Source organism: Amblyomma maculatum, chromosome 1 (genome assembly GCF_055883805.1).
Source record: "Amblyomma maculatum isolate TAMU_Amacu chromosome 1, ASM5588380v1, whole genome shotgun sequence".
NCBI classification, from domain to species: domain Eukaryota; kingdom Metazoa; phylum Arthropoda; class Arachnida; order Ixodida; family Ixodidae; genus Amblyomma; species Amblyomma maculatum.
In genome coordinates, this window is record NC_139344.1 from 292,169,685 (window position 1) to 292,194,389 (window position 24,705).

Consider the following 24,705-nt stretch of genomic DNA (forward strand, 5'->3'; position numbering starts at 1 on the left):
AACGATTTTTGCAAGGGGTCCATTGATCCTTGCAGTAAACTGCTACTGTTTCGTAGTCATCGGTTACAGTGGTGAAGTTCTTTTCAACATAACACTGAAAAGATTTTCTGACGAGTACAGACACACCACCCCCTCGCTTCCTGTTTCGAGTCACAAAAATGGGAGTAGCCCTCGCTTCTTGTTTCGAGTCACAAAAAATGGGAGTAGCCTTGTGGTGTATACATTTCTGAACCATCATTGTACCAGGTTTCAGTTAATATGATAACTGAAAAAGTGAAATTGAGGGTGTCAAAAAATATTTCTAAACTCTCAGTTTTGTTTTTCGCTGAGCGACAGTTAAGATTCAGAAAGGAAAGGTGCTGTGTATGTTTTCTATTTCTCTGAGAAAAAAGCGAGGGTACAACAACCACGTTGGAATAAATTGCATAATCTAGTCTACACCTCGAGTGCCTGAAGAGTCATTTCTGACCTTACGATGATCGCTGCATCCCCAACGTCTTTCCTCAAGAGAACGTTGCCATTTGCATGCCACGCAAAGCGAAACCTGTTTATTGTGGCCCAATCTTTGGCTTTCCGCAGTAGCTCTCGGTTGTGTTTTTTCAGATTTTCCATGACAAATGCATCCTTTTTCGCTTCCGCCAGTTTTTTTTTTTTCATTTCTCAAGCCATATATCCCGTTGCATCTGACGGGCATACCTCACAATGATTCCAGGGATTTTCCCTCTTTTAGGAGGTAGACGGTGGATGGCAGTGACGTCACCAGGTTGCAGTGGAGGCAACTCAAGTACAGGTGCAAGGTCGTTAACTTTTTGGAGCAGATCTTCGCATGGTGTTACAGGAAGAGCATGGAATTCTAGTTTTAGACGCCTACTGCGCCACTCTAGATCATTTACATCTTCCAGGAGCTGTCTCTGGAAGATGTAAAACCCGCCCGTTATCAACCTTATCTAGTTTTTTTTTGAGTGAATGTATTTCCCTGTCCTGTTGGTCCAGACGAGTGATGATATCATCGAACTTTTGCGACATGTGTTCCACAGATGTTTCTATATCAAGAAGCGTATCTTTCAATGGCAGAAGTTGTTCTAGTTTTTCATTTATCAGAGCAAGCTGGAGTGCTACATCGCCTGGCGAAATGTTTTGCTTCGGTTTTTCAGCCTTATTGCTGGCCGCTGCTTTTTCCCGGCATGATGCGCACTTCCAGGTTTTGCGAACAGACTCAGTTTTGGATCGTAGCGTTCTGTCAGTTACGTCGCAACACGTTCCAGAATGAAAGACGCTAGCACATGCGCTACACGCAACAGACGAGTCATTTAAAACACAGGTTCCAAGGCAGGCAGGACAAACAAGGTCCGCCATCATCACGGTAGGCAGAAATAAGAGCAAAACCCCAAATGCAATTTGGCGGCAGCAGCAGCGGAAGGTAAAAGTTCTACACGCAGTATTAACAGTGCATAACAACTAACCTGCGTAAAACAGCAATACTTTTCAGCGGACGTCCCAGTAGCCGCCGCTGCTGCCAATGAAGGGAGGGTTGCTCTTTGCCAGCGCTTACGTAGGGCAGGCTGGCCGTCAGGTGTCGCAGCCGTGGTTCCGTGCGGCACGAAGCGGTGATTGTCGTTGCTGATCCCTGTATATATCCCTGATATGCGGTTCGCCTGTCAGCAGATAGCAGCGTGGTCCTGTGTAAAACAGCAATACTTTTCAGCGGACGTCCCAGTAGCCGCCGCTGCTGCCAATAATGACGCCACCATCTGGACGACCACAGGATCACTCGGGGAGAAGGAAGCGAAATTGCAAGAAGCAGCATCTGTCATCGAAGAATATCTAAAGCAGAGAGGCTTGGAGTGCTCATCAAGAAAATCAGAACTGATCAGATTCTGACGAGGGACGGGCAACCGCTCTGCTCCCAAAGATCAAGGCCACAAGCTTAATACCCGGCTGCAAGGGGAGACAGTACCCGAAAAGACAACCGCGAGAATCCTGGGGATGTGGCTCCAATCGAATCAAAGGTGTCAACACACACTTAATCTGCTCAAGACCTCGACCCAGCAGGTCGCCCGAATGATAGCACGGGTGACAAGCAAAAAGATGGGGATGAAGGAGCCCGACACACTCAAACTTGTCCGGAGCCTCGTTGTTAGCAGAGTAGCGTATTCCCTACCCTACTTCAATATGACCAAAGGAGAGGAAGACAGAGCGGACGCCATCATCAAAATGGCGATCAAGACCGCATTCAAGCTCCCCAAGAACACACCAAGCCACAAGCTAGCAGCTCTGGGTCTACACAATACTATACAAGAATTAGCAGAAGCCCAAATCAAGTCACAGCTAAACAGACTTCTACAAACGAGGACGGGAAGACGGGTGTTGGAAAGACTGGGATATAGCATACACCTACAGGCTTATAACAAGACAACAGAGGTATCGCGGGAAGTCAGAAAATGGTACCGAGCTCGGCCCATACCAAGAAACATGGACCCCCGCCTACACTCGGGAAGGAGGCAGGCAAGGGCAGAGTATTATGAAAAAACAATCGGCCAACAAGACACGTCCAGGTTCACCGACGCAGCCTTATACGAAACCAACGCAAAGAAGGTGATAGCCACGGTCACAGACTGCGAACGCCGGGAGGTAGTTAGCGCCTCGATCCAAAACTGTACAATCATGGAGGCAGAGGATGTGGCTATCGCACTGGCCATTAGGCAAGGAAGAGAAACGGGATAGAGTCTGACGATACTGTCGGACTCTCAATCCGTGTGCAGAAATTTTCAACGGGGTAAATTATCTAAGGTAGCGCACCAAATCCTTACTTCCACAAGCGAGCCAACGAAACAATACACTCAAACACTAGTGTGGATTCCGGGGCATGCAGGGATCACGGGGAATTTGTACGCAGACAGGGTAGCCTGAGGAGATGCAACCTACCATGCGCCCAATAGTCTGGCGGCAGAGGACCTGATTCCGCTTGACCCTGACTACACCACAATATTACAAAACTACAGAGGCTTGCGGAAAGTATATCCGGAGCCGCATAAAAAGCTCAGCAACGAGGAGGCCATAGATCTGAGGCGGCTACAGACGGGCACCTTCATTAATTTACACATATTACAGATGGTACATCCCACAACATTCAGAGACGAGTGCCCGTGGTGCGGGAAGACCCCTACCCTGTACCACATAACATGGGAACGCAGCTCACATCAACTACAAAAAATTGAAAACCCAAATGAAAGACAGCGGGAGGCTTTGCTGGCCAGCTCTGACCCGGAGGCTCAGCTCTACCTGGTCACAAGAGCTCGCAAACTGGCGAAAAAGCCAGTGGTGCCCTGGACTGGGGGCGCCAACCGCTCTTCAGCCTCGGCTGAAGAGGCGAAGAAAAAGATCCCCGAGCAGTTAATAAAGTTCACTCACTCACTCACTCACTCGTTTGTATACCAAATGTCTTTGCATTTCAATAATTCTACTGGCCCTTTTTTTTCTTTCAAAGCATAACTTACCTGGAAAATCATTAGAGAAAAGCAATCAGTAAATATTTTTCAACGCTAAAAAATCGGCAGGTGTGCCGCGTGACATTGGTTCAACCAGGCTGAAAGAAAGAAAGAAAGAAGATTTTTGTTATTATTTTGCATGATCACCACAGCTTTTTCGTAATATATTCCGCCAGATGTTATGCCCAATTCTAGTACCCTGTTGTATGTATATGTGGCACATATACGATAACCGCAAGTATATCGCGGCCCTCCAGTGTGACTCGCATTTCATGTAAGCCAGAACTACTTACACGGAAGCATTACGGATAATATAGCTACGCTTCGGTGTCGTTTGGTCGGATATCCTGTTCACTGCAATTATCTGAGGTATTGGAAGTTGTATACTATCTCGTGTCTCCCGGGCCGCGTTGTATGCCACCTCTGTATCATAGCTGCAGTCATGGATGGCGTAACAGAATCGGCAGGCGAAAATAAAACACTAACTATGCGGACCTTCAAAGCCTGAAATTTAATTATTTAAGTGCAATATTTTCATTTGCGTTTGCTCTTTTTTTTGTCAACAAATGTCTAGAGTACAGTGCGGCACTGCTGTAAGCTATTTTCACTGCGGGACGTATTACAAATGGCGGCGGAGAGATGTGCACTTACTATCATCTTACTACCTTAACATAGTCCTTATAGGGACCATATTTCTACCGATGGCATTGAGAACTTCCCTCATTGGCTGTTTTGGTGAAGTTCTCTTAGCATTACTAAAGGTTATATAAAAATAATTCACACTGGCTTTATTGCATCAGTTATTCATCGCAAAATTTGCGCATAGTCGTATACTTCCCATGTAATTTTGCTCCTCAAAACTAGAAAGTACGATTTCTTCAAGTTCTTGGGATACAAGCGGGAAAGTGTGTTGTACTTGTGAGGTTTGTGTACAGTACGAGTTGCTTACAGCCCCTTCAGTCACGTCTTCTCCAAATCTGCAGTTCAGTACTTACAGTAGTACGTATATTTTGGTACGGAACCTACCCGTAGCTACTCGCAGTTACAGCCTTTTCTTATGTTGCTTTCCCGAGAACCGGCCTTCATATGTAAGTGCTTCGTTTTTGCTATGAGCTGTTTTGCCCCCTTTTGCCTTTAGACACTGCCTGCTTCTATGCTAGCACACCATTTGCGTTTGTGCTTTGCCCCCTCCGCACCAATGCATTGCAAAAAAGCAACCAAAACAGATGACCATCACTTTATTCTAGCTCATGTCATGGGCCGCCGGGACTTCAAGTTCTGCCTTCTCGTACATGCTTATACTTATGGAGTTAACTTTATTTGAGAAAATATAAACAAAGGTTCACAATCATCATCATCATCATCAGCCTTACTATACCCACTGCAGGGCGAAGGCATCTCCCCTATTTCTCCAATTAACCCTGTTCTGTGCTAGCTGCATCCACTTCACCCCTGCGAACTTCTTAACCTCATCCGCCCCCTGCTACGCTTTCAATCCCTTGGAATCCAGGTTGTTGCCTTAAGCGACCATCGGTTATCCTCTCTTCGCACTACATGTCCTGCCCGTGCCCATTTATTCATCTCGATTTCCACTAGAACGTCAGTAACTTGAGTTATTTCTCTGACCGACTCTTCCTATCTCTTAATGTTACCCCTACCATTTTTCGTTCCATAGCTCTCTGCGTGGTCCTCAACTTAAGTAGAACCTTCTTGGTTAGCCTCCACGTTTCAGCCCCATAGGTGAGTAAAGGTAAGATGCAAGTGTTGTACACTTTCCTCTTGAGCGATACCGGTAAGCTGCTAGCCATAATCTGCGAGTGCTTGCCAAATGCGCTTCATCCCAATCTTATTCTTCTTGTTATTTCCTTTTATGGTCCGGTACTGGGGTTACTACCTGTCCAAAGTAGACATATTCGCTTACTACTTCCAGTGCTTCGCTACCTAACGTGAACTGCTGTTCCGTCCCGAGGCTGTTGAACATTACCTTGGTCTTCTGCATATTGATTTTCAAGCCTACCTTTCTACATTTCCAGTCTAGGTCACCAATCACAATTTGCAGTTCATCCTCCGAGTTGCTTAGCAAGGCAATGTCATCAGCAAATCGCAGATTACTGAGGTATTCTCCATCTACCCTTATCCCTAACTGCTCCCATTCCAAGTCTCGGAATACTTCCTCTAAGCAAGCTGTGAATAGTACTGGGGAGATCGTGTCTCTTTGCCTAACTCCTTTTTTTTTTATTGGAATTTTGTTACTTTCTTTACGCAGAACTATGGGTGCTGTGCAGCCACTATATATATCTTCCAGCACTTTCACGTACGGCTCGTCTACCCTCTGATTTCGCAATGCCTGCATCACCGCCGAGTTTTCTACTGAGCCAAATGCTTTTTCGTAATCAATGAATGCTATGTATAAGGGCTGGTTATATTCCGAGCATTTTTTAATCACCTGGTTGATGGTATAGATATGATCGATAGTAGAGTACCGTTTCCGAAAACCTGCTTGATCCTTTGCTAGATTGCAGTCTAAGATTGGCCTGATTCGATTAGGAATTTCCTTTGTAAATACCTTATACGTAAGGTTACCTTTTCTCATATAGCTGCAAATATTTCGTCATGCCATCCAAGATTCCAAATGATTTGTTGGGATGTCAGAATGACACCAGTATTATATTGACCCTTGTTTACCCTTCTTTGCTGTGCTACTACCAGAAATTCTAAACAGAACCAGTCAATTCTTTTTCTGCTGCTTTCCAAAACGAAATTCAATATACTTTCTTCATTATCTTAAAAGCACTTCTGCTTGTGTTGCCTCATATATGTTCTGCCTTCACCCAGAACCTCTCCACCTTCCACGGTACTTCAAGAAAGAAAATCAGTCACTGAGCCTAGCTTAATTGCCCTTTGCTACTTTTAGTATAAACACACGGCCCTGCTTGTCCATGTTATGGACACGGTTAATGCAGACATTGTACAGTATGCTCTCCTTGTCCGCAATATTTAGGCATTTTGAAAACATATTCGTCACCGCTCGTAGCGGGCATGCTCAAGTGAACGACAATACTGTCTATTCTAGAAATGAGCCCCACTTCGGCTCATGTGTCATAACATCAACTGTAGTTGATGTTGGGACAGGTGCTGACTCTGTACCTACAAAGGTTCCCGAATTTAACCGGCAGGAGCATTCTTACACGTCTGTTGACTGTGGACCAGTGCACTTGAGCTATCTTTCGAAAACGTGAACAATACAGATCAAAGCAGGATCGCTACGCTGTGTGTTTAAATGTTTGGCTACTGGACTGTATGTACGACCATTTCACAAGAGCCTATGTGCCTGGCACCAATTATCCGCGGAAGGGGTTGACGGCGACAATGTGTAGAAAATTCGTTGACCTTCAGTCTCAAGCAGTTCAGCAGGATGGCCCTCGCCTGTTAGCAGGAAGTGTGGAGGCACCAGACTCCAGCATGTAGTTGTGGAACGCCAGCTCCCACTGCTCTCACAGAAGGGCAGGGCAAACGGGTTCAGCAGGAACAGCGGAGGTGACTGAAGACCGAAAAGCTCATGATGGACGGTCAGGAGTCCACGTCGAGGTCCTGACTTAAGCTAACATCTTCGTTGCCAAAATTTGTATCGTACACAAGACAGCAACGCAGCAATCGACTGTAGTTGCAATCTGTATTCAGTTCGTTTTCTCGCTGCGTGCGTGCAACACGTCGTCTTTACCCCACAACTCTTAATACAATATGCTTCATGCGTACCAATAGCAATAATTAGCACCGCCACAACAACATTAATGGCTTTAAAGCTATGGTAACGATCAAATATAACACAGATGAAACGCCACCCGGCTACGAATTGCATGCCTTGCAGCGCGCTATTTTAAACGAAATCGCGCTACCACTGACGTCATCCTACACAGCTCATGGGTGTGACGTATTTCGTATGTGGCAGAATTCGAGTGGTGTCGATTCGACTGGTGTCACGGGCGTGTCTATTTTTTTTTTACCGTCGTGTCATAACTCTATCGCCTCGAGGTCATTGCCCCCCGTCCTCTCACGTGGCGTCACTTTATTGATAGGATGCGCCATGATGTCAGTCGTCTAACGAGCTCGGCCGGTGATCTGAGGGTTAAGAGTTCGATTCTAGGTGGAGGATGGCTTATTTTGGTAAAGGTTAAACAGAACCCAGCCGTCATTTAATTGCCGGGCTGAGTGTGACACCTTCTGCGGACAGACGGACGCACACTCATGAGCCTATAAAGATTTTGCCTTAAAATCGACGCATCGCATATGCAGTTGCCGTCTCTTATCCGCGAATATAGGCCTCCAGGAACTGCCATTTAGTCGGGTATTTGCTTAAAATCCTTGCGTTATCGTATGAGGTAAAGGTTTCCTGTATGACCAGAAATGTGCAACTAAGTCCACATTCATTTTTAAGTTTCTCTCGGCCACTCAGCTGTTGATACATCGGCCAGTGTCACCAATATGCACGCTTCCACCCTTCAGTGGTAGTTCGCAGACCCTTCTGAAGCGCAGGGCACTTAGTGGATTTTTTCACAACCTGTTCTTGTCCTCAGGTACAAGGGCACAGTTTCCAAATATGCTTCCCCGAAGCCCAAAAACGAGAGGTATTCCAAAACTATCCGCAATATTCATGTTATTCGCCACTTTGTGTATATAGGGGCAACATCAGGTCGCAAGGATATATAAAAAACACGCCCTTTCCCCAAGGATGAGGGATAGAATCCTGGCTGCGGTGGATGCTTTTCGATGAAGGCGAAATAAAAAGCGCCAATGTGCTGTGCGATGTCAGTGCACGGTAAGAGCCATAAGTGGTCGAAATATCCGAGCCCTCCACTACGGCGTGTCGCAATTAACCCGGCCGAGTCACTTTGCGACTTTAAATCCTGTAAAAAAAACCGTCATCATTTTTCGTTACCTCTGAGTTTGTAGCGTGCCTTCACTTTCTGCACTAAGGTTTCGGCGACAGCAGTCGCCATTAACCGACAAAGGTTAGCCTCAAGCCAGGAACTATAAGCAAAAATAAAGGTATCAAACTGCACAAGAGGTACTCTAGGCCTATCACTTACGGACAAGGGGCGATAACTGATTTGCGATGCTTCATTTCTTCTGTACGCATCGGATATGACCTTTCCTCAGCAAAGAAATGTTTCTTGCCTTATGTGTTGTTTTTGGTTTCACTTTAGCACGTGGCTCGATGTTCTTTCTGTGGCGCGAAAAACTTTTGCATAAAGCTTGCCCTGTTGGCAATCAAGCCAGTTGCGAATGCAGCGTTCGTCTTGTTCGCTATATGATCGTGTTTCTGCGCCGCAGTTATAGGAGACTTTATTGGATATGCTTTTAGTTTGTTTTGTAGCATACACAGTATGTATACGTGTGCGCGCAGCGCGAGGCGCAAAATCAGCCAGATGAAGCTCCGCCGTAACGCGTTCACACGGTCGGAAACCAGGCATTGCACGGCTCTTTGCGAACCCTCACGCATGAAGGAAACAACCGCTTCTTCCGGCACCACTTGTGCAGTAGTGAATCCGCCCATACCAGGGCACGAGGCCTCAGTGTGTCTGTTTTCTGTATTTAAGTGCATCGATGGAAAATGCGCAATGTGGCGCAATTTTTATTGTGCACCCCGTGCGCTGACGCACATCAAGTGATGGGACTAAGTCCCTCGTTAAACGCGTTCCAATCGTAGGATGATTGAAACATTCCACCGTCGCGCGATTTCAGGAACAACTACAGTAGACCAGCGTAGCGATGTAGCTTTACTTACTTGGCATCCACTGAAGATGGCCTGCGAGTAAAAAGTAACGGGCAAAGGCGCCAACGTGTATCGCGCACCAAAACGAAGCTTCCGAGGAACGAGGCCATTTCACGGAACGTGCTTGGGGGCGAAAAGAGATGCTAAAACTCACCCCCCGTTTGCGCGTCGTCGTCGCCTTTAATGACCGACTCGCGCTTGGCGACATGGTTGGCGTGGTCGGCTGTGATAACAGAATTTGCAAACTACACTATTAAAGCGAGCCTTTCTAAATCTTTTTTTCGCAAGTGCGCAATTTTTAAATGGTCGTCGTCATCAAGAAGCACGCAGGCATTAGCTGCATGCCCCCCCATCTATGTCATCATTCGCGGCGGGCTCGGAAATTAGGAATTACCGCTGCACTTTGCTGCTGCCGCTGCGGGCAAAAATATTGCCGCAACCCTGCTTTTGAAGTATCGAACAAAGCGAGAACAAAACAAAATTTGTTCTGTCCCGTAAAAATGTCTTTGTACTTGTTTTTCCAGTATACGCGGGGTCAACTGTCAAACAGCGTTGCTTTTTAGCATGATCGATACTGTAAGCAGGAAACACTGCATCCGCCGAATCAGTGGCCTACATCGTTCCACGAAATCACAGCTGGCTTATTTATGCCGTTCAATCAAGAACTGCCATAATTAGCGCGACGCCTTGATAGTAAGCGCCTTTTCCATTTCATAATTTTTCCCTTTGGGGCATCTGTGACAACTCGGTTCGGTTCCCTATCGCTGGGAATGACAATGGTTGGGTAACAATTTTGATACCAAATCCTGTGCGAAATGTTCTGGACAAGTTTTCAGACACGTCTTTTTTCACGACAGCTCCATCCTGAGCAGTTGGTATTTTTGACTTAACGGACCGAATAAGATATCCCGTAAAAAAAAAGGGCGAGCACAACTCGCGAGCCCAGTCGTCCTCTCATCGAATAAGCTGCCAGAAGCTCGTGTTTCATCACCTAACTAATGCGCTACTATTCTTGCTGCCTATCTCGCTGTCTGGGCCTTAACCAGCCGTTCTACTGCTTAGTCCAAGAATGCGAAAGTACATTTTACGTACGGCCACCGGACACACATGTCACACCTGATATTGAAAAGCGTTTCGCGGCCACTGTGCGGGCAGCTAAGAAAGCCGCGTCGCTTTGGGAAGGGTCACATTAGCCGGCAGCCAATTTCTTTTTGCTTTCTACGTATCGATTAAGGTTTTATAGGTATATCCAAAGCGGCTCAGCAGTGGAGAGCTACCACGAGTTTACTTGGAGCTTGTAGCCAGCGCTGCACACAACTGTTTGCATAGCGGCTGGATTCGAACCCAAGCACTTAAGTAGCCGCGGAAAAAAATGTGCGTCGTTGACGATGGAAATTTTTTTGACAGTCTGAGATGCAGCTAATGTTTCGTATTTTCAATTAACATCACAACATTTCAGCTTGTTGCATGTAGGCTTGTTACATTTTGAAGGGAAGCGCGAAAATAATGACTTTGGGCTAGTTGTAAATGCACGCCAGAGGGAAGAATGCGTGCTCCTTTTTAATTTTCATTCAGATGCACTCTGAGACGCTGTTGACATCGGAGTCAGATACTTCGTTAGTAGTATGAGTGGATGCGTGAACAAAAAGCAGAAGACATGACCAAGTTTGAGCACACAACGCACAGGTGATGTTAAATGGAAGGTGACTACGGGGGGTCAAAAAAAAAAACTAAATTGAAATTAAAGGGTAAGACTGGAGGTTTATTGGCGCGCCGTGTAATTAGAAAAACGACAGTCTGGATATGTTCAAGAATGCATGATATGAGGAGGATGAAGCTACAATTTTTGGCTAATATTACCTGCCATTTACTTTCACATAATGATACATACAGTTATACCTGGTTTGTGCAATTCACGGACACATTTAGTTATCAGTGACGCAAAATAAAAATAATACAGAGGCTTTTCATGCAGGCACACAAATCAGATTTATTTTTATGCATTTACCAATTGTTCAGTTCAAATCGTTCTTTGTCCAGGAAAAGTACACACATTAGCTTGACTTGGCCTTCTACAGGGCATTTTGCATTCGTAAGTAATTATACATACTGCTGATCATACACTGTGCGACTTCATAGTTAATAAATACAAGGACGTTAGGAATTTTCACCAAATTACTCAATCTGGAACACAGCGACACAACAGAAACAGAACGACGTAATGACATGACGATGAAATATGCTTTAATGGCCAGCGGGCCTGGCGCGAGCGCTCCGCCCCACTGCCCGCTTCGTCATCTTCGTAGCACTACCCGGGGCCACCGAGCGATCGTCCCGATCGATTGCTAGAAATCCATTGCATGAAGTGGCGATGAACACAGACACAGGATTATGACATAAAACGCTCGACAGCACAATGAATGCGAAGATGGGATGAATGCTTGCACTGGAGCATCAAGTCCAATCTTCACCGTTTGCCGAAGGCCAAGGCTCATGGACACGCCGAACGGCCTGGGCGGGGGTGCTGTCTTCGCTGAGTGGTCGTGAGTACGCTTCGTCGTGGGGTCGGTAGGGTCGGCTTTGGGCTCTTCCTGATCGTCGTGTGTTGTTGTCAGGGCTGGGGACGAGGCTGGGGACAGCGGCTGGTCGGGTCTGAGCAAAAAGGGCTGGGGCAGAGCTGGGCGGCGATCTCTACGGGCTTTCGGCAGATGGACCCGGCGTACGGTTGGCTTCGACGGTGCAAGGCGAGGATGAGGATGAACCGCACCTCCAACCAAATGTTACGTGGTGGCATCACAAGCGATGGAACACAGCGACACAACAGAAACAGAACGACGTGATTACATGACGATGAAATATGCTTTAATGGCCAGCGGGCCTGGCACGAGCGCTCCGCCCCGCGTCACTTCCCGCTTCGTCATCTTCGTAGCAATATAATTATAATTGGTTTACAGGAAAGGAAAGGCGCAATATCTGCCACACTTTCTCCGACAAGTGTGCGTTCGGACGGTACAACCTCACTCCTGTCGCGTGGCGTTCCTTGGCGCAGGTTCAAGCGTGGAATTGCAGATGAAAAGAACGCTAGACAAGGTGAGACTTCTGGGTGGACGCTTCGAATTTGGCGGCTGGTGGCGCTACTTCTCGTCGACCAGTCAGGTGCGCCGCTCGCACGGACAGCTTTTGTAGACGACAGTATGAGCCATTAAAGGCTTTCGCCTTAAAATATAAAAAAAATATGCTGAAAATATAAAAATCAAGAATACGCTACCATCAGCATTTGTGGATTCATTCAGTCGAAAACAAACTAGTAAGCAAAACTTGTTTTCAAGATAACACAGATAGCAAAAGGAAGCGCGCCACATAAAGGATTATAAAAATACAGTAACACTAGATATGCAAAAAGATTACAGGATCTCTTTGATATCTCTTGAGAGGAGAATGGCGAAAGCCTGCCCTTCCTCTCCTATCATTTACATCTCATTGTTAGTCTCTCATCGTTCGTCGTTTGGCGTGCTGGTCTTTCCGTAGTCAAGCTGAGCTACGCCTAGTCATTGTAATGATTAGCACTCACAGCTAAGCATATTTACTCATTTCCAGTCAGTTGCGGCCATTACAAGCCGTCGTTTGACATACTAGTCGTTCCGTAGTCATGCTGAGTCATGCCTAGTCATTTTAGTCATTTTAGTCATTACCACTCATACTTATTTATTCATTTATTTATTTATTTATTTATTCAAATACCCTAAAGGCCCGGGCGGGCATTACATAGGGGGGGGGCGGAAAGTGGGACAACAGTACAAACAATGCATCCAAATTTGCGATAAGTATACAGTGGTTAACAATATAGCCAGGCGCAAAATGTTGAAAAGCTAATGCTTCAAACACTCAAATAAAGATACAGATGGCACCTAAGATTCACGTTTTTCGAAGAGCAGCGCTTTAATACGAAAAAAAGAAATGCAAAGATGAAGGTTACAGCTCGAAGTGATTTTTTAGTCCGGTTACAAACGTTTCATAATCACTGGAAGATGCAATGGTGGCAGGCAGCAGATTCCATTGACGGATGGCGAGGAGGAGAGGCGAGTGAAAGAACAGATTGGTTCGAGCAAAGATGGGTTGCACTTTCAGTTGGTGATCAATGCGTGGGAATACATGATGAGCCGGCGTGATATGATGCAACGCAAAGGAAGAATTACTATAATATAATTTGAAGAAAAAGGACAGTAAGGAAAACATTCTCCGTCTTTCAAGAAGAGGTAAGTTGAGGGCTGTTTTTATTTCAGTTATACTTGCTGATCGCGAATAGTTTTTAGATATGAAACGGGCGGCTTTATTTTGCAGAGACTCCAATTTTGTTACTAGGTATGCTTGATGAGGGTTCCAAATTAAAGAGGCGTACTCCAACTTAGAGCGCACTAATGTGGTGTATGCTAATAGCTTTGTGTCTGGATTAGCTAATCGGAGGTTGCGTCTGAGGAAGCCGAGTGTTTTGGAAGCCTTATTGATGACCGTATCTAAGTGACAGTTCCATGAAAGGTCTGATGCTAAATGTACACCTAAATACTTTATGATGGGTACCGATTCAATACGCACGTTGTTCAAAGTGTAATGGAATGGTTCGGTGTTAGATGTTGTGGTAAATCTGACAAGTTTTGTTTTTGAGGTGTTAATTTCCATTTGCCACTGTGTGCACCAATTGTTGATCTTATCAATGTCTGATTGTAAATGAGTACAGTCTGAAAGATCAGTTATCTGTCTGTATACCACACAATCATCAGCAAATAATCTGACCGTGGAATTTAGGTTATTACTGATATCATTTATATAAACTAAGAACAAGATAGGTCCGAGTACAGACCCTTGCGGCACTCCAGATTTAACGGGGCAGTGGGAGGAAGAATGGCTGTTAACAAAGACTGATTGATAGCGATTAGCCAAAAAACTCCTTATCCAACAAATAACCTTATAATTTATGTTTAAATTTTCAAGCTTCTTTATTAGACGTATGTGTGGGACTTTGTCGAATGCTTTGGCGAAATCTATAAATACGGCGTCTATTTTAGAGTGCACATGAACAGCATGATGAAGGTCAGTAACCAATTCAAACAGTTGTGTTTCGCAAGACCTACCATGTAGGAAGCCGTGCTGATTGGGAAAAAAGAAGTTATGCTTCACCAGATGACCCATTATGGCGGAGGAGATTATGTGTTCTAGCAATTTGCAGCTTATATTGGTTAAAGAAATTGGTCTGTAATTTGATGGCAGAGAGGCATCACCAGATTTGAAAATGGGTATGACACGCGCAATTTTCCAGTCGTATGGTACACAACCCGTATCAATGGATTGCTGAAAAATAGCAGCTAAGATGGAGCATATTGCAGGTTTCGCTATTATTAGTAATTTAGGACATATGTTATCGAGGCCGGGTGCAGAGTTAGCAGGGAGGCGGTCTATGGCAGAGGATACACCTTCTGCTGTGACAGTTATGTCGGGCATGCTTTCGTGCACGTAGCTCTGGAAATTGCAGGTCAGTAGGTAAAGGGCTCTCATCAGTGAAAACTGAGCAGAAAAATTGGTTGAATTCCTCTGCTACTTCAGGGGAGGTAAGGAGCTTTCCTTCTTTAGTTATTGACACTGAGGTGTTTGTACCATAGTTTGGATTAACAACGCGCCCAAATTTTTGAGGATTGTTCTTTAACAGACGTGAAATGTCACTGTTATAGAACTTGTTCTTTGCGATTTCGATTTCAGTTTTGCACTGTTGGGCATGTGTACGATACTGATTCCAATCGTGCTCAGATGCTGACTTTTTAGCTTTCGCGTACAACATTTTCTTTTTGTTTATACATCTTTTGACGCTCCTTGTGAACCATGTGCTCTCTGTAGATGTGGTGATGGTGACCTTAGGTACGTACTTATCTTTAAGCAAAGTTAGTTTATCCCGAATAAGAGACCAGTTTTCATTCGCGTCCCGCGAACTGAAGGAGCGAAAAATATCTGCAGAGAACAATGATAGCTCATTAAGTATCATATCAGTATCTGCTCTGGTATAATCAAATATAATTTTATTTGCTTTTTCTGGTTTGTTTCTGGCTACTGTGAAATCGCACTGCAAAACTTTGTGGTCACTGAGACCATCCAGCAAGTTTACAGACGTTTGGTCAGGCTGCGTTGTCAGCACTAGATCTAAGATTGAATCGCCACGCGTAGGTGTGGAAACCACTTGATGTAGGTTGAAAAGTGCTAGCACATCCATAAAATTCTGACATTCACGCTTTCTTGCGCCGTGGAGCGGCCGGCATTCCCGCCACTCAATATTCGGATAATTGAAGTCACCTGCCAGGAATATTGGTGAACGTGGAAATTTGTTCTGCAGGTAAGTTAGGGATTCATTCAGTTTTTCAGCGAATTCCTCGTGTGAATCAGGTGGGCGATAGCAGACCCCAACGGCGCAAGTTACCGATGATGATAGACGTAATGCAACCCACAAAATTTCCAGGCACGATCCTGTATCAACAACATGTGCTTGCAGGCTTTTCCTTACGGCAATTAGTACCCCACCACCGCGCGAAGTAACGCGGTCTTTTCTAAATAATGAAAACTGGCTGGACAAGGATAATTCAGTATCAGCAATATCGGGCGATAACCAGGTTTCTGTACCCAACACAAGGTCGGCTGAGCATGCGTCGACATATGCACACAAATTATCTTGCTTTGGAAACAGGCTGCGAAAGTTTGACACTAAAATTGACAATACGAAGCTTATGGGTTTATTTTGTAGTCAGTGTTCCTGAGCGGCCTCAGAATCAGAAAGGGCAGACATTTCATTTGTTCCGCTATTGTCACAAACATCCACTTCTTTGGAATCGCGCTTTGGGAGAGCAATCACTTTTCTAGTGGCACTGTTAAATGAGTACAGAGTATTGTTAAGAAGAAGCTTATCAAATAATAGCTTATACTTTTCACCAGGATTTCGTATACTTCGAGCGAAGTCTCTAAGCTGTTTCCTAATAAACTGCATCCTAGGTGAAAAGTCCTCCTCTATCCAGACGGAAGCAGAGTCAAGATCTTTAAGTTTGGAAGCATTTTTGAGAATGTTGGTCTTGTCTTTGAAATTTAAGAACTTCACAATTATTGGGCCGATGCTGCCCTGCTTTCGCTGTCCTATTCTGTGTGCACGTTCGATTTCGCCAACTGAGATTCCCAAGTTCCTGGTCACAAACTTAGACACAACTTCCTCGGTATCTTTCCATGTTTCTGTTGCTTCCTCTGTAATGCCTTTGAAGATCAAGTTATTTCTACGCATTCTGTTGTTAAGGTCGTCAACAACTATGCTCGACTGAAGCATTTGTGCTGTTTCTATGCCTTGGAGCTTGTCCTGGGATTCCTTCAGCATCGAGCCCAAGTTGCTGACTTCCTTAGACACGTCACCAACAACATCAGAGTTTTCCTCTAATTTTGATAGGCGCCGTTTGATTTCTGTCACGCTGAGCGGGACGTCTTTAATTTTTCCAAGGATTTCTTTTTGAAACTTTTCATTGGACAATGCCATATCTTTGATAGCAGCGAGAACTTGATCACATTTGTCAGGGCCAGGATTTGTTTCAATGTCACCAGCACAAATCAACAGGAGCCATATACACGACACGGCTAAGGTCAGCCGACCGCGTACGCAGAAGTTAGCAGTAGCTGACCCCGGGCGAAACAATACTGGCGCAAATGACAAAAGTTTCTTACCGAATGGTACAAAACAACCTATTCGAACACGGTATGTGCTAAGGTCAACACCCATCACCGCAAGATTGACAGCTCAAAAACACACAAAATATACAGGTGGGATTTGCAGCCAAAGTGTTCGTAGTACTCTACAGAGCCTATGTATTTGTAACACACTCACCTACAGGTGAAGAACAGCAGTGATTAGGTGCAAGAATTCGGCCGCAAATCCCACGCGGCGGCTGGTCGTCTCTCTTTTTATAACAAATCCGGGTGGCGCGCTGTCACGGGCAGTGATGGCGCTTGCGCTGTAAACTGTCGGTGAACCGATGCCCTTGCGGTGATCCTAGTGAACGCGTGGCAGCTGGTAGCTGCCGCCAACGGTCAGTAGTCAGCAAATCCGTGTCGATTATGCGTCCGCAGCAGTCATTCCGTCCACTACAGGTGAAGAACAGCAGTGATTAGGTGCAAGAATTCGGCCGCAAATCCCCGCAAATGAGTTTAAATGAGTTTAAGCATGTTTACCCATTTCCAGTAAGTTGCGGCTATTACAAGTCGTTTAACATATTCGTCCTTCCGTAGTCATGCTGACCCATGCCTAATTTTTTAACACTCCTAGCTAAACATATGTATTCATTTAAACTCATTTGCGGAGACTACGAGTCTTTGTTTCTCATATTGTTCGTGCCGTGGCCATGCTGAGTCATACCTAGTCATTGCAGTCATTAGCACTGATAGCTAAGCATGTTTACTCATTTCCAGTCAGTTACGGCCATTAAAAGTCGTCATATGACATATTGGTCATTCCGTAGTCATTTTTAGCCATCTTATAATCATTTTATTAGTCATAGATGGATTTATTGAAAGGAAAAGGCAGAGAGGTTGGCCCGAATAGTTCAAATCTGGCCTGCTACTCTGCACTGGGGAAGGGGAAGGAGAGAAGAAAGAAGGTCATGATGGGTGACGATGTGGGAGAAGGCATATGAAATATATATGCAGACACAGCAGCTTGCTTTACAAGCGCGAATCAAGTCCGCTGGCGCTCAAATAACGGTAAAGAGCACGCACTGCCTGGACGCCCTTCCCCTTGTCCTGCCAAGCGCCCAGCAGCAGTTCCTCCGACAGAGGCCTCTTGTCTAAACGCTTCAAGGAAGCAGCTAGCACATTTCTTTCGTTCGCATACTCTGGGCACATCAATAATACATGGTCCACAGTCTCTGGGATGCCACAAGTTGAACATTCCGGTGAGTCCATCCGTCTAATTAAATGTAAGTCATTTTTCAATAACCCTAGTGATATCTATCGTATAACTTTTATTCATTACCAATCACTATCAATCGTTTTCATTCCTAATTTACCTCCTCATGCATCCGTTAATATCAAGTGACCTCAGCGCACAGATCCGATGCACAGATCCAATACACAGATCCCATGCACAGATTTTACGGAGAGATCCGACGCTCAGATCTCGCGCACAACTCTCGCGCACGGGATTTCGTTCCATGAAGCCTTAAAAAGAAAATATGGTGTCCTGTTAAATTAATTTGAAAGTTTTCAGTAGCCTGCGCTACGCATCTATGGCAAAGTACAGCACTCTTTCCAGGGGCCACAGGGAGATTATTGTGGCATCCTTTCGGGCAAGTGAATGGCGTGAGCAATTTTTACTCAGTGTTTTATCTCATCTGGAGTAGCGCGGATTAGGAGGGGAGCGTGTACAACTTTTATGCCAATGGAGTGAATTTGCATAGAAATTAGACAATTTTGGTTTTGGCTAATGATTTGTAACCATGATTGATTGTGAAGAAGGCGCGAAAGAGACAAGGAAGGAACACAAGAACGACTAGACAGGCGTCAACTTTCAACTGGGGTTTATTCGATCAAAGCCGGCATTTTTGATGAAGCACCATAGTATCCAGAAAGTCAATTCCAAGGAAAAAACAAACTAAATAACTATCAACCACAAACAGAATGTAGAAAACTGGCCCTGCTTGTGCAAGCAGGAAAATCAAATCACATTAGAAGAGGCCGCTCAAAAAAGAAACACACAAAAAACCTGGAATGTGAAACTCCCGAACGAGATAGAAGCGTATGAGCCCGAGGACAACACGACACAATTTGTTTCCCTCTCCTGATTTAACAAAACATGTGAGAATGCAACACAAAAATTATCAATTGGAACTCGGCAGAAAATGTGCACACGAAAGCTTAAATACTTCTGGAAATAATCTGCTTCAAAGTTAGAAAAACTAGGCTTCTAATAATTAAAATCCAGAACGCTGTTCAGGTTTTTTGAAAGTTTGAAACCTAAAGGAACTAAAAAGATAAGCCGCCTCAGTATCACTGATCGAAACGGTCCCTCTAGGGATCTAAAAGGCTCCTTTCTTGATAAAATGGGCCTGAAGTATTTTCCCCTCCAATTTATTGCTACCGGAATTGGGAAACCCTTTATTTTTTAATTGGTATATTTCGCACTAGCTTGCAAGGAGGCTTTCGTGCTTATTGCGCCAAACCTCAATCGCGCCCTCATTCACACAACGGCCAGTTTGCCCTATGCAGGTTAAACTGCAGCTAAAAGTAATTTGGTACGCAACTTGTGACCTACACTCGGTGAAGTCCAAAACGCTGTCGAAAAACCCTTTCGTAGATATTGGATTATGCGCCAGCATAGATGAACATCGCTCTCAGCTGGCGCCTCTCATGTAAGCGTGAGGGCCTGGTTTTAACTGCTGAAAGTAGATACCGTCCTTTCTACAGCTGCAGCAAAATCATACCCAGAAAAGTCCTTCAAAAAAATGAAAAAATGGTCATGGTCATTTAGATGGCTTTTGATTTCATTTCCAACGACCTACTGGAAAACGTGACAAAATACGGGTACGTCAGAAGAACACATAAAGAAGCATCCTTCAATTGCATTGTCAGTTGAGTTTAAGTAGCAATGTATCAAAACTGTCAGCTGAATTTTGAAACTGAAACTCGCCTGTTGGGATCTTTGCCATTTCATCCAATGGATGCCATCCCAGCCAATGTGTAATGTCGGCTTTAAATGTATATTGCATCAATCTAGAGGAAGACTCAACAAAGCATAAGACCTACTTCATTCAAAAACGAGACCCGACCATAGACTTTGGACAACAGGTCTGATTTATTAGTAACACGTTTGATATTTCCGAAACTGCATTCACGCGTGAGACGCGCACTTGGCGTCGTCATCGTTCTAAGCGAAACGTCACGAGTGAGCCTCTATCAGATGGTAGCTGGCCGGGCGTTGGTCAGCCGGCGGGTTGTATGACGCAAAAAGACCCCATCATATCCTAAGTTGATACGAGCTGCTAACTCGGGTGGCTCCGTTGAGATGGGGATACAACTGAGGGCCCTTGAATTCTGCGTTAGACACGCTAGCACTAAAGTACGCAGGCAATTTCTTACGTTAAAGAGGGACATTGCACCTTTCTCGGGCAGTCTCTCACATGCAATGAGTATGTATGAAAGAGGCTTGAGGAGGAGGCAAAAATTAAAGGATTAGTGATTGGGCCAGCAGAAAAGTGCATGTACAGTGGTTTTCAAAAATACACGGCCCACGGCTTCAGTCCGCGGAGCGGCTGCCGGGCCGCACCGCGGCGCTGCTATCTCTGCCCGGCGCTTGGTGCGAGGGTGCCCTATGTGACGACAGATTTCTCCCTCCCTCTCGCGCTGTAAAGTAACACGCCTTCGGTACTGTATGTGCGGCGTTCGTCCGTTTCGCCTTTCTTCCTCTATGGTTTCGCCGCTCCCGCTCGCTACGAAAGAGGGCGTCTGGACTCTGGATATTTGCATCACCGGCCTCGGCGCGCGTTTGCAAATACTGGCGCCCTGCTACCTTCCTCCAACATACGTTCATCGCCGTACGTGCATCGAGGAAAAACGAGTGTCGTGCCTCTCTCTCGCCGCGCTGTTATCGGACCTATGTCCACGGAGCGTTCAGATGCCGCGCTCTGCAGTGGCGAGACCTTGCTACGGAGTCCGCTTCTCTTGTGCAGTTGTGGCGAAACTCAGTATGACGTTTTTAGAAAAGTCGGCTCTCCTCAATGCAAACTCTTCGAAAGAAGAAATACCAAGTTTAATGCGAACAAATGTTCTACCATTGGCCATTTTGTCTAGTACAGTTGCACTTGACAAATCGGAGACCATAAACGTCTACTGTGAATTATGTCAGTGAGAATAAATTTGAACATTATGCTACATTTAATGATATATCACTGGATAGCTTGTCAAGTATGATAACACTGTACTAATTGTGGGTATTAATGAGTTTTCACTAATTTGTAATTTCCGATTAAATATTTCGCTATACCTTCAAGTCATAAATTGTTAGATAGCTATGCAGAGCATAATTGCGCTGAACTGGCTAATTGTACTTTGCAATTAATCATCGCTCTTTTGTTAATTGCAACTAAGTATGAAATATGCTACACCATGAAGTCATGCATGGTTGGAAATCTTGTATGAAGTATTATAGCAGATAATGATTGGTAGGCGCTAAACTAATATCGCTAATTTGTTAATTGCGATCAAATATATATGTTGCACTACTACCTCAACTTAGCTATCATTAAATAGCTTGTATCGAGTATTATTGCACAGAACTAATAATAGGCGTTAATTATTTAGCGCTAATTTGGTAATTGCGAATAAATATATATGTTACGCTACAACCTGAATTTATATATCATTGGATAGCTTATGCCGAGTATTATTGCACAGAACTAATAATGGGTGTTAATTAATTATCACTAAATTGTTAATTGCAATTAAACATTGAGGGCAATGCTAAATGTTCCAGTTATATATCTTTGAATAGCTCATGTTGTGTATAATTGTACCCCACTATCAAGAAAGATCAGTAAAGATGATAGTATCTTGCTCTTAATTAGACTAAATCTGGTGTATTGTGGCAAACTGTGTCTCTGACGACAACAGATTAGCAATTAACGGTTAACCCATATTATTATTTTTGTGCAATAATACTCGACATAAGCTATCCAATGATATGTAACTTGAGGTTGTAGTGTAATATATATATATATATATATATATATATTTAGTCGCAATTAACAAATTAGTGATAATAAATAACGCCTCCCATTATTTACCTATAATATTTTATATAAGTTTTCCAATCATGCATATTGCATATGTAGTTACAATTAAAAAGAGGGCGATAATTATTTAAAAAGTACTATTGGCTAGTCATGCGCAATTACTATCCAGCAATTTATGACTTGAAGGTGTCGCAAAATATTTATTCGCAATTTACAAATTAGTGACAACTCATTAGTACCCACAGTTATTACAGTGTAATCCTGCTTGACGTTAACTATCCAGTGATATATCATTAAATGTAGCATAATGTTCAAATTTATTCACACTGAGATAATTCACAGTAGATGTTTAAGATCTCCGATTTGTCCAGTGAAAGTATACTAATGGTAGAACACTTGTTCCCATTAAACTTGGTATTCCCTCTTTCGAAGAGTTTGCATTGAGGAGAGAAATCTTCTCTAGAAAAGTCATACTGAGTTTCGCCACAACTGCACAAGAGAAGCGGACTGAGAAGCAAGATCTCGCCACTGCAGAGCGCGGCATCTCAACGCTTCGTGGACATAGGTCCGCATAACGGCGCGGCGAGAGAGAGGCCTGACACTCGTTTTTCACGTCTCGATGCACGCCCGCCTATGAATGTATGTTGGAGCAAGGTAGCAGAGCACCAGTATTTGCAAACGCACGCCAATCGCCCACGTGGTGAGCGCCGAGACCGGCGATGTGAACACCTTCAGTGAGCGAGCGAGTGAAAAACTTTATTGGGTAGAGATAAGGAAGGGGGATGCGTAGGTGGAGGACCCTAGTCCAGGACTCCAGCGGCTGCCGCTGCTATCCGCGCCCATGTCACGAGGGCTCGTTGGGCCTCTAGTCCAGAGCTGGATAGGGCAGCCTCCCACCCCTCAATTGTTGGCACTGTATTTGTGTCATCTGGAGGCCCCAAATGCATATATTGCGAGAAGAAGGCAGACCTGCACCACATGGTGTGGACCTGCCCACACAATCCTCCAGATGACCCGAACATCCTACGAACATCCAGTGTCCAGGCGCCCTCTTTCGTAGCGAGCGGCAGCGGCGAAACAAACGGTCGAACGCGGCACATAGTGTTCAGAAGGCGTGTTACTTCACAGCGCGAGAGGGAGGGAGAAAGCTGTCGTCACATATGGCACCCTGGCGCGGAGCGCTGAGCAAAGATAGCAGCGCCGCGATGCGGCCCGGCAGCCGCTCCGCGTACCGAAGCCGTGGGTCGTGTATTTTAGAAAACCACTGTACGTGCGCGAAAAAGAATACGCAAATGGAACAGCAGGATCAATTTACTCTCACGTTATGCCTTCAATGCAGGAGCCTAAATGTCACCCTAATTCCTTTCTGCCTCCCCCCTGCCCCTCATCCCCTGGTGAGAAGACAATACAGCTATCTCTTAAGCCACTGGACACGAAGCGAAACAAAATTTATGTATTTTTATTTACTTATTTATCTATCACATTACCCACAGTGCCTTTTGGCACAGTGCAACGGTACCAGTACTACATGGTATCCGGTAAAAACGTCCCCGGAAAAAATGTCCCCGGAACAAATGTCCCCGAAAAAAATGTGCCCGGAAGAAACGTCCCCGGAAAAAAGGTCCCTATTGGCGAAGTAGGAAAAAATGTTCCCGAACGGGCCTGAAGTCTTGCGCTATAGGACGTAGACTGCGTTATTACAGCGGTTTCACCTGTCGGCTTGGAATTGACCTCGAACATCGAACTGATGCGGGCATTCATGACAAAAAAAAAATTACGGCAGCGGTAAACCAGTGACAGCGCCTCGTCTTCACTTTGTTTGCAGGGAAAAGAGGAGCTGACCATCGGCTTTACCGGAGAAGCTTGGAGCTATGCTTTAATATGTCCGCGATGCACGACCGGTTAAGCTTCGTCCTGCTTATACCATCATCACCCTTATCACAGTTCTACACCAGCATCAGAAGAACGGTTGAACCTTTCACCAGAAGGTCTGGAAAGTAATTCTAGTGACGTCTTTTGCTTTGGGTGATTCCCCGAGACTACCATACGCCGATCGGCTTGTAACTTTCTAAGTGGACAGTGTTACCAAACGTATTAGTCCTGCCATATATGATTTCTTAACGAGCTGCGGAGCTTGGAACCTCGCAACGTACGTATAAAGAGCCAGATGGCTCTTTCACCATTCTTTTACGCAGTTCTTGTAAACATTTCGGGCCCCCAGAGGACGCTGGTTCCAAATGATGATATTTAACTCAAAGCCAAGAAAAAATGCCATAAAAAGTTTTTTTTTTTTTTTTTTTCATGTGAGTTTCGGAAGAAATGCTTTCAGGGCCTGTTTTTTCCTTGGGGACGTTTTATCCTAGTTGCCGCTTCTTCAGGGGACGTTTCTTCCGGGGACGTATCTTCCCTGGACGTATCTTCCCTGGACGTATCTTCCCTGGACCTTTTTTCCGGGGACGTTTTTACCTACACCCGTACTACATAGTGGCAGGAAAAAAATCAACGCGGAAAGTATAATGCAGCGCAATTAGAATCAAACAGATGTACACATAATATGTAAACTTCTGTATGGTTCTAATTCCGCAGCGGAAAACGTTTAATTAGATTTTGCTGAAACGACTTCCCGCGACCACTTATTCCAATCTTCGAT

The 24,705-nt window shown here is 44.9% G+C and overlaps 1 protein-coding gene across 1 annotated transcript; it reads right to left on the reverse strand.

The window, feature by feature from the left end:
• Window positions 1-13,226: 13,226 nt before the first annotated feature.
• On the reverse strand, window positions 13,227-14,136 carry LOC146206799 (uncharacterized). The gene has a single exon (XM_084591577.1). It carries the CDS (start codon window positions 13,936-13,938, stop codon window positions 13,234-13,236), a length of 705 nt encoding a protein of 234 aa, XP_084447703.1. The 5' UTR covers window positions 13,939-14,136; the 3' UTR covers window positions 13,227-13,233.
• Between the last annotated feature and the right edge of the window lie 10,569 nt (window positions 14,137-24,705).